Source organism: Ixodes scapularis, unplaced genomic scaffold (genome assembly GCF_016920785.2).
Source record: "Ixodes scapularis isolate PalLabHiFi unplaced genomic scaffold, ASM1692078v2 PGA_scaffold13__105_contigs__length_92229423, whole genome shotgun sequence".
Lineage (NCBI taxonomy): Eukaryota > Metazoa > Arthropoda > Arachnida > Ixodida > Ixodidae > Ixodes > Ixodes scapularis.
This window is the reverse complement of record NW_024609839.1, coordinates 23,236,783-23,253,514: the sequence shown is the minus strand read 5'-3', so window position 1 is coordinate 23,253,514 and position 16,732 is coordinate 23,236,783. Positions and strand designations below refer to the sequence as shown.

At 50.5% G+C, this 16,732-nt stretch overlaps 2 protein-coding genes across 4 annotated transcripts; one reads left to right on the top strand and one right to left on the bottom strand.

Moving 5' to 3' along the window:
• Positions 1–420: 420 nt before the first annotated feature.
• On the top strand, positions 421–5,602 carry LOC121047644. Its single transcript, XM_040503062.2, has 2 exons — positions 421–677; positions 1,771–5,602. Exon 2 carries the CDS (start codon positions 1,779–1,781, stop codon positions 3,207–3,209), a length of 1,431 nt encoding a protein of 476 aa, XP_040358996.1. The 5' UTR covers positions 421–677; positions 1,771–1,778; the 3' UTR covers positions 3,210–5,602.
• Positions 5,603–6,709: 1,107 nt separating this feature from the next.
• LOC121047643 lies at positions 6,710–15,827 on the bottom strand. Of its 3 annotated transcripts, XR_006077615.1 has the most exons (6): positions 15,523–15,827; positions 14,805–14,955; positions 14,034–14,168; positions 12,307–12,504; positions 9,163–11,014; positions 6,790–9,062 (listed from the first exon to the last, which is right to left on the bottom strand). XR_006077615.1 is itself a non-coding variant. In XM_040503061.2 (5 exons), the coding sequence occupies exons 2-5, from the start codon at positions 14,935–14,937 to the stop codon at positions 9,900–9,902; spliced, it is 1,581 nt and encodes a 526-aa protein (XP_040358995.1). In that variant the 5' UTR covers positions 14,938–14,955; positions 15,523–15,827; the 3' UTR covers positions 6,711–9,899. The 3 variants fall into 3 exon arrangements, 2 of the variants coding, with proteins under 2 accessions (XP_042145666.1, XP_040358995.1); XM_040503061.2 differs by having other exon boundaries at positions 6,711–11,014; XM_042289732.1 differs by lacking the exon at positions 15,523–15,827 and having other exon boundaries at positions 6,710–11,014; positions 14,805–15,492.
• Positions 15,828–16,732: the final 905 nt, after the last annotated feature.

Below are 16,732 nucleotides of genomic sequence, written 5' to 3'. Positions count from 1 at the left end.
CATGATCGAGCGTTTGCTTTTTAATAAGAGATTCATCCCCTGAGCCATTCAAAATACTCTCAGAGGAATGGCATTGCTGGAAAAATTCAACATGCTGGAAATATTTCTATTGCTTATTCAGTCACCGAGAAAGTCCGTACGTTCAAAGGGACCAGTATAAAAGACGGAAACGCAGAGGATGCGTGTAGAGTTCGGGTGTGTATGGTGTGCCGTTGTATTGATGTTTGTATGTGCCCTGTATCTGTATGTCCTAATGTATGTTCACCTGATGCTTGTACTGTGCATAATGTGTGTATAGTAGAGGATCCCCAAGCGCAATAGTGGCCTGAGAGGATCAAATTATTTTTGTAGAACATGAATAGACCATTTGCAGTCTCTCCCAAGCGCCCCGGCGCGCGCGCGAGGAATCTTGGGATCGGTGTTCTGTCGGCCCCCGTCGTCTGGCTGCTCTCCGTTGGAATCGCATCACCTCGCCCTAGACATACTTTTCATCTTCGTTGTTTATACTTAATAATCCTCTTTTTTATCTACTCCAGTGTATTTTTCTTGTTCATAAGTGTATCTATTTCGTTCAGCGCTTTGTATTTCTTCTGTATATTACGTGTTTTTGTGCATATTCCATCGTTTTCGACGCGGCCGTCGACGGACACCACGCCGCTTCGTTCGCCGCTCCCGGGGTGAGTACTGACTGTTGCCGTTACGCTCTATCCCGCTCCTAGGCCGTTCATTTAACTCGTGTGCGGTCGCGAGAGAGCAGTTTCGAACATCACTACAAATGTCACCGCTGTAAGCAGAGAAATAAAGTAGTCATCACGAAGCGAAGGCCGACATGCCTTCGCTTCGTGATGCGCTCGCCCTGTGAAATGTGAGCGTGGGATATCGAGTACTGCTTGCGTGCTCAACATTCGGGACGGTGCTTTGTCGTTGCGATCTTTTTGCCCTTCGGACGCTTGCGAAGCTGTACCAGCGGTCGGCGTGCCTCGGCAGCGCTCGTCAACAACCGTCCGCGCAGCATCACATCCTTCGCGTTCGGTTCTTCGTCGCGGCGGGAGAAGGGGTTCTGACTGCGTTTTATGCATAGTATGGGGGAGATTCCATTGTTTATCGAAATTACAGTTCAGCTAGCGCGCTCACTGTGGTGAGGCAAGATTGCCCCTGCGAACCGCGCTAACACAGCGTCCCGCGAGTGCATATCTTTATTGATCATCCCGTTTTCACGCAAGCGCGTGCATATGAAATGCTAGACACTTTTTAGTGGCTCTGCGAACTGCTTCTTTTGGACGAACACTGACGCATTGAAAGCTGGAGTGTCTTTGCCACTCCTGTACAACACTTCACGGTCGTGCCAGCAGCTTTATGCTGCTGGCACGAAACGGATTATGGTCAAAACGCGTTCTTCGTATTCAGAGCTGCACTATATCATGGACACTGACAGGGCAGCAGCAACAAGCAGCTCAGTGACACTGGAGATGCTTGTCCCCAATGCCAGTGCGTGGCTTGCTTTCAGAATGCTCCTTCGACTGTGTAATGTTCGAAAGTGCACAAGAAGTTGTAGATTACAAAAGCTGGCATGTTTGCCTAATAGCAAACGCTCTTTTTTTAGCACAAAGTTTACAGCAGGCTTTTTTTGAGGGGTTGTTACCCTAGATGAACTCTTACTTCGCAAGTTTAGGTTAATTCTGTCAAAACAACACCAAACCCATTAAAAAACTGTGTTGGTCAAATTTCCGTCCTCCTTTTAAAACGCTGACTGAGCTGCCTTTTTTTCAGGGAAGGCTATGGCGACACGGGATGTACCAGAGCCGCAAGAGCTACCACTTCCAGCAGGACCTTGGACCAAGCAGCTGAAGGACTTTCCTTCCGCATTCTCGGAAAGCCACATCCAAGGGCATGGCCAAGCAGCTGGAGCACAGAAGCACACAAGTTCTGGCTACAAAATGTTCAAGGCCCACAAAGTGCAGAACATCTTCCTCCACACCACAAGTGCATCAGAGACAATTGTCAAGGCTAACGTGGAGGCTTCCATGACCCTTACGAAGCGATACGCAGTGCATGCTGTGCTCTGCCAAGATGGGCAGGTCAGCAAGGCTTCCTGTTCCTGCAAGGCTGGACAAGGCGGTGTGTGCAAGCATGTGGCAGCACTGCTTTGGCACATGCTAGACCTGATAAGGGAGGGAAGGTCCTACATCCCGGATGCTCTGGCCTGCACTGAGGGAGCAAGGCAGTGGGGCCCATCTTCAAAGAGAGGTGCAAGTACGGTGTCGTTCAACGAACTAGAATTCGTCAAGCACGACTCTAGCAACAAGGCGAAGAGTGCGAGAAAAACCACGGAAGTGCATGTGGACGTGGCGCAGGCAACCGTCAAGAGGCTGCATACAGATTTCATTGAGAAGGGAATATTCCCAATGTTTGCGGACGTGATGGAAGAAGCTGCCTTCACACCCTTGCCAAGGAAGGTTCAGGAGCACTCGAACACGGATGATGGGGCCTCTGCAGCACGGATCAGCTTGCCCATAAAAGAGTGCTGGAATCACCAGATGCCACCAAGCGATCCATGCACCCTGACTCTTACACAAGCTCAGCACCTGGAGGAACAGACACGTGGCCAAAGCAGAAGTATGCTGTGGCACACGGAACGTGAGAAAAGGATCACGGCATCACAGTTCGGAGACATCGTCAAACGACAAGCACCCGTGAACGAAAAGTTTCTCAGGACGATTTTCTCGGGCGGACATGGCACGACACGTCACATGAGGGCGGGACTTCAGAATGAGGCGGCTGCTCTGAAGCGCTACAAGGCCAAGCAAAAGGTCCAAGTCTTCAGTGTTGGCCTTTGCATCAACCCTGGCCTTCCCATGCTGGGGGCATCACCAGACGGGCTGGTCTGGGACGAAGATATACAGGAGTACGGACTAGTCGAAGTGAAGACCGTGTCACGGGCGATAGATGCGAACCTGACGACCTTCGAGGAGGTGATGAGCAGAGGGTTTGTGGAGTTTATCCATGCGGACAAGAGTGTCGACAAAAAGCACAAGCACTACTACCAGGTGACAGGACAACTTGCGCTCACAGGACTGGAGTGGTGTGACCTTGTTGTTGACTGGGCGAAAGACTGCTGGGTCACACGGGTGCCCTTTGATGAGGCACTCTGGGTGAACGTTATGGTGCCACGCCTGACAGACTTTTTTTTTAAATATCGGAAAGACTGAGTGTTGATCATAAAATTGTAGTGTCTGTTGTGGGCGGTTCTAGTGCCAAGTTTGGACACTTTTGGTAATCGGGTTGCAAACACTGCCCGCGTGGGTGGGCGGCTCCGTACGTCAGCCTGCTGGTTTCGACTTCGACAACACCGGTTCTTGGCCTACCCGGTTTACGCAACTCGAGGAGTACGCTTATGCCTCCGTACTTCGCCAAGCACCACCGGACATTCAGGTGCGGACACTTCTCTACTGCATGGGCCCCGAGGCTCGGGTCCTTCTCGACATGTTCGGCTTGAACGCCGCCTCCCTGAACAACTACAACACGGTGGTCAAGCGCTTCTCGGAACACTTCCTGTACCCCGTCAACGAGGTGTAAGAGTCCTCGAGGTTCCACGAGCGGGTTCAGCAGCCGGGAGAGAGCGTCGACAGTTACTACGCCGAGCTCTGCAAGCTTGTCAAGTGGTGCAACTACCCGTCCCCCAAAGTCGAAGAACGCCTGGTTCGCGACCGGTTCGTTGTTGGTCTTTGCGACGAACGCCTGTCCGGCCAGCTCTGCTGGAAAGCCAAGCTCAGCCTCAAGGACGCGTGGACGCAGGTGAGGCAGATCGAAGACGCCGAAAAAGAAAAAAACTGCTCGCGGGAGTCGAGAGTGTCCAGGTCACCGTCAACGTTGACGCCACCAAGTCTTGTCATGGTCCGACGCACCAACGCAAGACAACAAAACGGTCAGACGACGCATCAGCAGTGTCTTCACTTGGCGATAACGACCCAGGTTCCTGCAGCTACTGCAGTCGGGCCCCCCACACACGCTCAGACTGTCCTGCTCGGCAGTCTCTGTGCAATTATTGCAAGAAGAAGGGCCACTTCGCGGACGTCTGTTGCGCTCGGAAACGAAAGCAGAGCAAGGTGGCGTTCCTTACCGCTCCACGCAATCCTCGAGACTGAGAAGGCCAAGGCCAAGTACGTTGAGGTCAATGTCGACAACTACACGGCGATATTCAAGGTAGATTCCGGCGCGGAGGCGTCTGCTGTTTCGGAAGCCTTCCCGAACTTACCTCATCATCTGGACAAGGTCGACGACCTGCTGACAGCACCAGGAGACCAGTCGCTAAAAGTCATTGGGTACTTCATGGCTACCCTCCTGTGGCGAGGCAAGACCGGTCATCAGCGTCTGTACGTGATCAAGTCCCTCTCTATGCCCCTGCTCGGGTTCCCAGCCATCCAGGCTCTGGGTGTGGTAAAGTTCTTGGACGACATGAAAGTGCCGGCACCGCAGGGACTTTTCAGAGGTCTCGGCACGCTCAAGGAGGAGTACAAGATTCGGCTACGCCCGGATGCGGTTCCGTTTTCACTTAGTGTTCCATGCCGCATACCGATACCCCTGCGCGAGGTGGTGCAAACAGAACTGGCCAAACTGGAGCAAGACGGAGCCATTCGGCGTGTCACCAACCCCACACCTCGGGACGCTGGACTGTTCATGGTTCCAAAGTCGTCGGGAGGTTACCGTGTCTGTATCGACTTTACAAAATTAAATCAAGTTGTCCCGAGAGAACGTCATGTGCTCCCCACCGTCGATCAAGTCCTGGGACTTCTGGGCGATGCGGCAGTCTTCTCGAAGCTCAAAGTTACCTCAAGCTTCCATCAGGTCAAGCTTTCCAAGGACTCTCAAGAGCTTACGATGTTCATTACGCCGTATGGGCGTTATTGCTTTTGCCGACTCCCATTTGGCATCACGTCGGCCCCTGAGTTTTTCCAGCGACAGGTGGCGTGGATCTTGGAAGTCCTAGACGGATTGGTCAACATGGTCGACGACATCCTAGTCTTCGGCAGAACGAAAAAGGAACATGACCAACGCCTGCGGCAGGTGCTGTTGTGTCTCTCCGAGGCCGGCGTCACCCCTAGCTTCCGTCGACGGTTCGGCCTCAGGTGGACCTGTCTACTCGCGTCATCGTGATGTGCCTCGTCCAGCATCACCACCACGTGTTCGTGGTGATGGTACGGGCCGACACTACTCAACCCATTCTGGAAGACAAGTGGTCGCTCCCAAGAGACTCAATCTGTAAAACTTTGTTTTTTTTCACAGCCAAGGTGTCCGATACTCTCCTTGAACATTCTAAAGGGGGGATTTTGCGGGCGGTGCTAGTGCCAAGTTTGGACACTTTCGGTAATCGGGTTGCAAACACTGTGCCCACGTCTTGTGTAAAAAGCCATTGCCTCGTGTGATAAAGGTGCCTTTTGGTTCCTAGCTCTGGACGCTCAGTTGGTTGCTTGCCGTCGCTGGTGGGCTGTGCAGTTTCACCGCCGGCCACAGCCCGGCACGGCAGTGTCACAAAGGAATCAACCTCATTTTTAATGCCAAAGACTTGGAGAACATATAATAAACCAACTTTTGTGAACTGAAAGTGGCTGTCATGACAAGTAGTTGGAATGCCTCAGACTGCTCATGTCGGCACAAGAATTTGTTGCAAACTGTAGCGCGTACCTCTGTCCGATATAGTAGTCGCAATATTTGTGTACTGAAAATAGAGTTTGTGCACTGTGCATGCTAAATTTCATACACTTTTCCATTGTTTACAAACCCACGCCCCAGCGTGTAATCTTCACAGCCTAGCATGCGCGTGGTCGTCAGTTGTGAAACCGTCCAAAGCACGCGCCATACACACAAACACTAAAGATGGTATGAGAGCGTGTGACACCTAAAGAGGGCATGATCCTCTTCTGCATTATGCGCGAAAGTTCCAACAACGACCATGTGCTGTGGCTACCAACGCCGCTTCCGGCGGCCCACCTGGGAGCAAAATTGGTTTACGGTAGTGTCGTTACTGATTTCAGCGCTATTGATGGTGAAATTTTGGTTGCACGTCAAGGTCCCCACATGTTCTTCCTCTGGGGTGACAGACATCTTCCTTTGGTTTAATCTGTAAACCCTCTAATCTTCATTTGCTGGGGCATATTGACGGAGAATTTTAGTAATTCGCACAATTTACAATGCAACAGCTTGTTTTCAACATCTTGAATTTTTGCCTGTGGCACACGCAATGGCATCTCAGTTAAAGCCCCTTCATGTTTTAAAAGTAGCGCAAAGTGCGTCGATGCACGAGGCACGTGCAACATGCAGCCCTTGGGAAGATCATGGCGACACAGCGCAGCACTGAGCTAGATTTCAGACGCCATGTCCTTCCCAGAAGTGGCACACGGTACGTGTCTCGAGAATTTCCACAACAATGAATGGCGCCACTTTTCCCAGGATAGAGGGGCTTTAATCTCAGTCTGCCTGTTGCCCCACCAAACAGTTCTGCTAGGAGTCGACTGTGGCCCCACCATTACGTCTATTTTTCTTTATTAACCACTACATTTCCGCCCTTTTTAGAGGATATGTGTGTATTAAAATAAAACATCCAAAAGTATTGAAATTAATTTAATCAGTCCTAGTTAAAAATTAAGAATAATCAAATGCTCGCTACTCTGTCGTGTAGTGTGCAACCAATCTAAAATTAAAACCTGGCAAGTTTGGACAACATTTTATTGCGTTGAGTACTTCTGACAGGAATCCTAACGTCCTTGATTTCTTTCATCATGACCATCTACCTTTGCTTTGAAACATTTATTTAACGACCAAAGAAGTGGCCACCATATCTGCCCTGCTGTTTGGGCATAAAAAGAGGAAAAGCTTTTAATCTTCTCGGGAGCTTCCAGGGCGAATGAGACAAGTGGCAGCGATCAGGGACTCCTGGGGCTTCAGTAGTCTGGAGTCACCTGGTTGATCTCGGCGAGTATGGTTTCCTTGAGTGCCGTAGGGAGGTTCTGAAGTTGCCCGACTGTGACGTTGTTGGGGGCCAGGTGCACTGCGAGTGGAGGGTGAACGGGCAATCCATCCCAAGAGCTTGGTGACAGGGTGAACACAAGTGTAGCATCCAGAGTCATGTTGCGCTGGTTGCGGAAAAAAGACGTCCGAGGCCCGTTCAGCTAGCTCCTCGGGAGAGACACCTTTGCGAAGGGCAACAGTGGCAGCAAATTGCCTAGGTTTGTGGTCCCCGAGGAGAGAACGGAGGAGCCTTCAAACTTTCGAAAGATGGCTATTGCCGGAGATGGATCTGCACAGGGAAGTCCAGCAGTTGGAAGCGAGTTCCGAAGTGTAGCACGAGATAGTCTTTTGGAGTTTATGTGAAGGTTTGAGGAGTCGTCGTGGTCTGCGAGAACGGCGGTAACAGGCCAACAGGTGAATGCGGCGGTCCAGTAAGTAAATGCTCGTCAAAGCGGCATCGTCCGGTACGGTTAGCCGCTTTGTGGCAGACTTGTGGGCGGACTGGATAGCTTGTATAATGTCGGAAAAGCCAGCAAGTTCCATGACAGAAGAAAGAGCTGCTCGGAAGTTGTCCCACTTAGTGAAGAATGTGTCGCAGCAGGCGCGACAGTGAGATAGGGTTGCGGATAGGAAGTCGTAGCGTAAAATAATGGGGAGGTGATCACCGCCGAGGCGGTCGCCGGCGACATGCCATCTCCAGCGTCGAGGGTAACGAGCACAGGTAAAGTCGGGGCAGGTGTCCTGCTGTTGGGAGGATTGTTTGATACGTGTGGGGGTGTCTGGGATGTTGAGGAACGAAAGTTTCAGCCCTGTGAGGTCTGCAAGAAGCCGCGTGCCGTGGGGAAGGTCAATGTCGTAGCCCCATGCGTGTGTTTGGCATTAAGATCACCGCAAACGGGAACGTCGTCTTTTGGATAAAGACGGGCGAAGTGCTTAAAAAAAGGGATGTTTAGCGGCTGCCTTGTCCAGCGGTTTAGCGATGTGTCTGGAGCCACATAGACAGAGAAGAGAAAAACGGGCCGTTGAGGAATTGGCGGCAACCCGTAACGCTGGTCATTGCAGAGCACCTCTGTGAGGTGTCGAGAAGAGTGAAGCACACTGATCGATGAACGTACAGGGCGGAACGAATCCAAGGCAAGGGGGCACTAGTCTCAATGTTCGGAGCAAGTCCATCGTACTGTGGCAAAGAAGGGAGGGGGCCGTTGATTTCTTGTAGAGCAAACGCAGCGGCCATGTCGGATGACGAGTGAAGATAAAATTTTTCGATGAAGTCTGCCTTCTTCTGTTTAAGCGAGCAACAGTTCCACTGAACAATCCTGGGGGCGCTAACCATGTTTGCGTGGTGATAGTGGGGGGCCGCCGAACGGAATGATGCCCTGCATCGCGAGGCGCCCGATTACTGCACGGGTGCAGGTATCCACGAGAGTAAACAGCGAGTTTTGCATCGTCGGAATTCGCTGCGTGGCTGCCAGCATTTGTTTTGTGAAAAGGGTGATTTGTTGTTGCAAGCCAGTAAAGTCTGACCCTGACGGAAGTAGGGCAGGCGTCTCACTAGTGCTGTTGACAGCTCTCGCTGATTCTGCGAAGGTGGTCCGAGGCGGTTCTGATGTTGGGACTTGTGTGAGGTCGGCGGTGATGTTGTGTGCCGGCGTTAGGAGTTTTGTGGCGAGCACCGGGCGGGAGTCAGTCTTCTGCTTCGCAGACCTCGGTGCTGCGATGAGGGCTTTGGGCGCAGATAACAGCACAGCTTGCTGAGCAGGAGCTAGTTTCAGGCGTCACTGGTGGTGACGCCGGCTTCTCTTTGGATGTTGATGAAGGCAACTGACGACGCTGTGTTGTGCCGTTGGCTTGGGTGCTGTTGGGGCACTGGGCAACGCGAGGCTGGTGCCGTCGAATGTAATGAGTGCCGACCCAGAGTTTGTGAGAGGACCGGCCTGGAGGATAGCAGATTTCCGGCAATGAAGGTTTTTTAGGACGCAGAATCCAGGTCGCCAGACTTTTTTTATGAATCCGCGAACCTGGCCACGGCGAATGGCCTCGTAGCCTTGCACGGAGACCTGCAGAGTGCCGATCGGGATGTATGTTACATTGAGGAATGCATCGCACACTTGAGACAAAGCAGCATCAACTGCAAGTTGATTACTGCAGTCGAGGTACCTCACTTGGTAGGGGGCTGCAATGGTGTAGGAGACCTGAGGTCTATCTGTGCAGCAACTGCAGAGTCAATGGCAAGAAAGACCCCGTCCATGATGCGGCATGGTTTGGCCGGCCGTAGAATGACAGTGTGGGAGAACTCACTGCAGAACGATGCTGCTGGAGGCGCCGCGGGCGGGGCCGCCTTACGTCGGCGAGAGACAGGATGCCATCCGTCCTCCAGGGGGAACGAGTCAGGGTTCGAGTCACGTTGGATGCACCGGGGTGAGGTGGTAAGCTTAGTCGCAGCGGCGCCGAAGAAAAAAATGCCACGAGCACGCTTCGTTTCATTGGCGGCAGTGCGGATGTGGCAACTGTTGTTGAGGGGCGACAACTTGCTTTCGGGATCATCGTCGCCGAGGATGGAGAATGGATTCTGAGTAAAGACCGCAGGTTGAATTCACGCGGCAACAAGTGGTGCATCAAGAAGCGACGTGACGGCAGGAGTGGTTGCACCGGCTGTGGGTGGTGCATTGAGCGGTAAGCTTCAGACAGCGGGAGAAGCCAGCGTGGCCTCGGTGGGTTGTGAGTCCATTTCGTTGGGTAGAGGAAAGTCCCGAGGGCCGTAGTCGGTGCTAATGGTCGTCATGGGTCATGAGGGCGTGTGGGCACAAAAAGTTGCCGGAGCTGAAGTGAGCTAGATAGAGAGATATGGCCTCTTTTTTCTCCACGACCATCTACGAAGCCACAAGACTGCAGCTCTAGCTTCGACTGAGCAGTGGCTCTCTCGTGAAATTGCACAGCAAAGCACAGACCTTCCAGATAGAGTCCAGGCTCTTGCTCATACTGTTTGGGAAAGTACCCCTCAAGATTCGAAAACACTTCATTTGTCCAATCACTCGTTCCACGTGGATCCGGACCTTCGCAATCGCCCTAGTTTTCGCTTCGTCCTCCAGGGAGAGCTGTAGCCTTCCCCCAAGGAAAGGTGGAATGTTCAGGTTAGCCCCTGCAGCTTCGACCTCTTCAGTGATCAAAAAGCCTCTGTCCGCCATGACAGAGTCTCCGGGCTCAAGAAGGTTGCATAGCCCGGAACATGCGGTCAGGGCTTTGTCAGAGACGCGGCCAGGGGCAAGGTCGCTCACGAACGACACGAACCCATTGGGGGTGATGCCCAGCAGTCCCTTGGCAGTGTTGTGGCACTTGTAGCTTGAGTAGGTATCACTCTGCACCCTGAAGTCGCTAGGTGTCTCGATGAAGATTTCCGTGCAATCCAGAATGACTCTCGTCGATGGATACGCCTCGATGAAGCACTCCGGCATGTGCTTGTTCACAACCTGTCGCGACGGCCAGTAGTTGAGTTGAGCAAGGTAGTCCGCTAGGTAACCAATCCAGAATGTCCACACCCGGCTGACTGTGCTGATGTGGATACGAAACCGGTATGCAAGGTCCTGCTCCAAAAGTCCCACCCTCAGGCGGGACAACACGAGCAGCAGCTGATCATCCATGGATAGATAAGGTGACCTTCTCTGCGGACCTTGACTTTCCTTGTGAGCTTCATAACCTGCCTGAACAAACTTGTAAAAGGCGAGAAATCTCTCCAGGGAGTCGAATCCCGTGTAGAAGGCCAGTTTCTTTGGGTCCTGTTGCACGGCTGTGAGCGTGAAGTTCTGAAAGGGGATTGTAGCATCGATGACCTCCTCTGCTTTGTCATACATCTCCTCAAGATGGGCTACTTTCTTCCGCAGAGCTTCATTTTCTTTCTGTAGACGGTCGTTGTCCTTGCGCAGTTTCTCGTTTGCAGAAGCGAGCTCCTCTAGCTGCCTGATGCGATCACGCAGGGCTTGATCGATACATCCTGTGATGCTGTACTGGTGGTCTGCCAGATGGGGAGATAGCAAAATAAATATCACATCATTTTTGCAGTCAAATATCAAAACAAAAAACTAGGCTTTCTCCTTGTAATTGCCTTGGCTCTGCCAAATAGCATATCATGTGCCATACAAAAAAAGCATCACATGTTAAAGGGGCCAAGAAACGATATGCATTTGGATGTTCTGCACCTCATACAAGCATACTGACGTCTGTAGCACAAATATAATTTATATAATAATCTATATACCACAAACCAGAGGCTCCCCTGCCAAGGTTATATTCTGAGGAATAGAAGGCTAATTTACAGTCAGAAATCACAATGTTGAGAAAGCCTAGGGTTCACACCAGGGTGACGACACTTGAATACAGACGGCTTATGAACTGGACCCAAGCACTGAGTGAGCACCTGACTATTTGGTTACAATCAATGCCATGGTAACTATTGGGGCTTGGGCTTGTGTCTAATCACTGCGCCAACAGTAGCAGCTAACCCCTAACAGTAATCATGTGATTATTTTACCTGGCTGTGAGGAAGAGCAGAATATTGCTTGTTCTCAAGCTTTATTGTGCGACAGCAGCATTTAGCAGAAGTAACTGAGTCGGTTTATGACCTCTTTAATGCTGCTCTGTTCCACACGAAGGAGCTATAATGGGAATGCTGGCTATTCGCCTTGAGATCCGATCGTCAGGGGTGCTGCGGGGAAATGCGGAACTAAGCTTTGTTCTACACTTACTTGGAGCACGGAGAATGCTGCGGACGCTAACTCGAAGCCCTGAGAGGCTCCGGTGCAGCGTTCGTGCGCATGCATTGGAGTCAACTGCGAATTCTAAGAGCATGCATAGCCTTGCCCGTGCTCCATAACAAAAGTGGGGATGGTTTTTTTGTGGACGCCAGAGAATCGCCGCTTGTCTTGTAGGAAACAATGGATAAACAAAAGCATGTGTCCCCACTTTTCAATCTGGATCTTGAGGCAAATAACATGCAAGCAGGGCTGTGGCAGCATCTCCTTTGTACCTGGCAGACAATGAAGTGAGGGTGTGACCGCAATCTGAAAGAACAACTCCGCGGGTACCTTGCATGTGCGGTATCTTAGAGTGCACCGTGCCATATGGTGCTGCGAGTATGGAACGGCCACAACTTGCGTGCTATAGCCAGCGGTGACTGAGTTAGTACAGTTTGTAAAGTTCGACGTACTGCATGTAAGTGTTCCATGCACCTATCGGGACTGCTGCACAGTTGACAGGGATGCCAAATAAACAGACGAGCAACACTGATGCTCAATGTTAGGAGCTTACCGCTAGCTATTACATCATCAGTGTCAGGGGCACCAGCGGAGGCCAAGGGGCTGCCGGGTTGTGCTGGCTCCTGGCTAGCAGGCAGGGTCACGGTCTGTGCCAGGTCAAGGTCCGACAGAAAGTAGGCCGGCAGCGGCTGCAGCGCATGGCGCTTCCTTGCGCAGATCATGTTTGGGACCTTTGGGCAGGCCGCAACATCTGCAGGCAAGGATAAGGCAATTGTTCACGCAATTATTTTATAAGCATTACATACCGGCTGGAATTCTGTCTAGCACAGGGCACAGCTTACACTGTACGGAGCACATAACATGTCAAACAACCAAGAGCTCAGCTGGATCAATAGCGGTCACTGTTTCTACCCTTTGGTAGCTGGTCTGGAATGTTGTAGCCAAATAGCGATTGTTGCAGTTCTTTCTGAGACGAAGTGCATTCAACAGCCACCGGCGTATAAAAGAAGGGAACAAAGTTTATATCCTTATTCAACATAGTTTGGCACACAACAAAAGGTTTGTCCCAAGCGAGCCAATCAGAGTACACTTCTCTAGTAAAGAGCTGTCACATACATTTGACTTCAACACTTCAATCAGTTCACAGGGGTTATAGAGTCTGCCACCTGCCATGTTACTGTGAAATCGACTATATTCGGTGCCATCTTAGGCTGTCCATACTTGCCTAAAGGGCCCTTTATTAAACATAATTATATTTCCGCATTCATATGTGTTTCCATTTGTGACACGAACGATATGCACAGCTGCAACTTCTTACAAAGCAGTTGGCTCAAGCATATTACGACCGCAAACTCCTGACAAGGCATGTCCAACTCTATCTGCTTGAATGGTCACTAGGAAGCTGCCTAGTCAAGCAAACACGGTGGACAGTAATTATAGAGTCCTTGCACCTGACGTCAGTTTTCGCTCAAAATATTTCTAGAATTCATGTTGGTACATTTTCTCCTATGTTTTTCTATGTGCTAAGAGAGTGTTTTCCAGCTCGCTGAAGTCCTCTTGCATTGTGACCGACTGTGTCAGATAGAGCAGTCGGAAATATAAAGAAGCATCGTCTGGTACCGTTCAAACACACTGCTGTTATTTAGAGTCGAGATGAGCTGGCACTTCAATGTACGACAGGAAACATGCAGAGCCTTCACTACTTTCCACAACGAGAGAGCTGGATTAAAAGCTGTCATTTGGGGCCATCAGAGATGAAGGCAGCAGAGCGACATCCCCTGGTGCCTTGAGCAGCAAGCTAGCTAAGCCAAGCCAAATCCTTGAAAAAGGCAGTCAGTAGGTTTATATGCCACCTATTCCCACTGCAAATTTAATGACGGACGAGAATGTTATACTTTTTCAGTTTCAGTGATATCCTTGATGCTACTTAACCGCACGTCGCAAAACCTCTTTTCGATTGCAGTCCATTTGCGTCGTCTAGCCGTTGAGAGATCTCATGTATTCAGACAAAACATTGTTATTATGTCTGCAGCTCTACAAAATCTGACATTACGATTGCTTGAAGCTCCGTCTTTTTCTATGAGAGCGATGATTGCTTCCGTAGGTCACGTATTTCGCCATGCTCACTGGGTAGCACCGCTGTCCACAAATCACCAGACGCCACCAGCAGTGACGTAGCTCACGTGAGAAACGACCCATGTATACAGTGATCACAAGCAAGAATATAAGCAGGGAAAAACAACTATTGCAGAAAGAAACAAAAATAGGCAAATAACATACACTTCGGAAATGTCCTGGTTGGAAAAAACCGGGGAGCTTTGTCCTCGTACTTCTTTCTCCCAGTTTCGTTAAAATGAGCGCCGCATATTCTGCTGTCAGAGGTTGGCGTCCACAGAGAGAACCGTCCAGTGGTACCTGCATGCAAAAGAAGCAGTTAGCACCATATTAAGATTCACCCATTCAACTTTGGAGCAAGTGCAACTCAATCTCAGTGGTAAGAATGGATGCAGCAGCCGTGGCGTCTGAACAGGGGCGTCAGTAAACTATCCGGGCAAGGGGGTAGAATTCAGTTCTCCTCCTCCCCCATCGTCACCCCACCGCCTTCTAAACACTTCCAGTACCATTGTGCAGCGGGCACTAAGAACAAGCACATAGTTTATGCCTAACAAACCTGGAGTGGATGCACGCTGAAAATGATAGAAGCACTGTGAGAGTATCTTTGCTTTAGCTGTAGGGTAGTGAGATGAAGCGACATTCCTGCGATGCAATCAAATATTGGTATGTCGGTGCAGGTGGAAGTGGCCAAGAGAGTGAAAAGGGCACATGCAACATCTGGGATTCTTTGAGATTGTCTTTTTTGTTTCAGTCGTATGTTGCACTTATAGGTCAAAAATAATGAATGCTATTTTTATTTTTAAAAAAAATGTGTTTCGCAGGTATGTTGTACATATGGGTAAAATGACTTGGGCCACGTCGGACAGTACACACACTGTACCTTCCTGATCATTGTCAGGAAAGTGTAGATAACAAGTAAAAAAATATGGTAAATACCTTTCCTGTTGATTCGCTGTACCCAAATGTTGCGTAGATGGCTGTTCTTCGGAAAGCGATTCCAGGACACATGCTTGGCAGTGAGAGTGGTGTGGGCACAGCCCGGTACACAGCAGGTTGTACCGCCCGTCATGTGGCTTCTGAGGGTGACCTAAGAAGATACTACATTCAGCTGACATCTCGAATAGTGAAATAAATAAGTGAAGTGACCATCAGTTTCAAAGTTGCAGTTGCTGACATAACTCGCTTGCTAAGGGCCCGCTCAACTCACAACCGCTGTTAAGAGCGATTGTGAAGCTATGCGATGTACTACATACGCATACCAGCCGCGACGATGAATCACCGGCGCTCGCGGACGGTCAGCGAACGCGAGAAAAGTGACGCCGCGCGGACGGTTGTTGACGAGCGCTGCCGAGGCACGCCGACCGCTGGTACAGCTTCGCAAGCGTCCGAAGGGCAAAAAGATCGCAACGACAAAGCACCGTCCCGAATGTTGAGCACGCAAGCAGTACTCGATATCCCACGCTCACATTTCACAGGGCGAGCGCATCACGAAGCGAAGGCATGTCGGCCTTCGCTTCGTGATGACTACTTTATTTCTCTGCTTACAGCGGTGACATTTGTAGTGATGTTCGAAACTGCTCTCTCGCGACCGCACACGAGTTAAATGAACGGCCTAGGAGCGGGATAGAGCGTAACGGCAACAGTCAGTACTCACCCCGGGAGCGGCGAACGAAGCGGCGTGGTGTCCGTCGACGGCCGCGTCGAAAACGATGGAATATGCACAAAAACACGTAATATACAGAAGAAATACAAAGCGCTGAACGAAATAGATACACTTATGAACAAGAAAAATACACTGGAGTAGATAAAAAAGAGGATTATTAAGTATAAACAACGAAGATGAAAAGTATGTCTAGAGCGAGGTGATGCGATTCCAACGGAGAGCAGCCAGACGACGGGGGCCGACAGAACACCGATCCCAAGATTCCTCGCGCGCGCGCCGGGGCGCTTGGGAGGACTGCAAATGGTCTATTGGGCGGTACCTAGCGCCATCTAGCCTAGCTACTTGCAATTACTCTGCTTGACCCCGCCATCTGGTGGCAAGCGATTTAGCCTTCTTTCACGCTACGCGATAAACAGCGGATTCGAGTTTGTTCTTTCGAGAGCGGCTTTTGGTTTCGCGGATGGAGTTTTTCATTCGCCGTGATGTGCGGTTGAGGAAGGAATTGTGACTCGAGGAACACCGAAGGTAAGACGCAAAGCGCGCGAAGTAACTGGGTATCGGTTGTCTCCGTTTAATATCGCAGTGCTGTCGACGAGAAGACGGAGTAACTAACTGCTTTTGAAACGCAAGTTTCTGTACCTGTGGGGGAAATCTGGCTTCGGAAATAAACACAGTCCGCGGAAAGCGCGTGTTATGCTTTTATTCGCTGCTCCTCTCGTCCCGTACAACAGACGTAGCGTCGTCGTTAAGCCTTATTGAGCTCGATTTGCTCGATTCAGGCCCGCCATAATGAAATGCAGGCGACGGAGGAACTAGTTTCTCCCCTGTTCAGGGACGAAGGTATCTCGCTTTCTAAAGGAACATAGGTTACAAGACCGTTCCTCCCCTAAGGGAGGACTATCCATACCCTTTTTTCTAAGAGTGTAGGACACGAAAATTAAACGAATAGATAATTCTTGAAATGGAATGCTCATAGGCTACTTATTATATACACCAAGTTACTCAATTGTTAGAGCTCTTGGAATCGCAATAATCCATTTACGAATTTTTATCTTCATCTGGCGACCATGCACTGCCCAAGTTAGTCACACCATGGTGTCTACAAACCACGTGATAATGAATGCTCTCTCATTCTTCGCGCCCCCGTGATCGCCCAAGCTCTCCCCCCTCACCGCGGTACGATCAAAACCACTCACGCAAC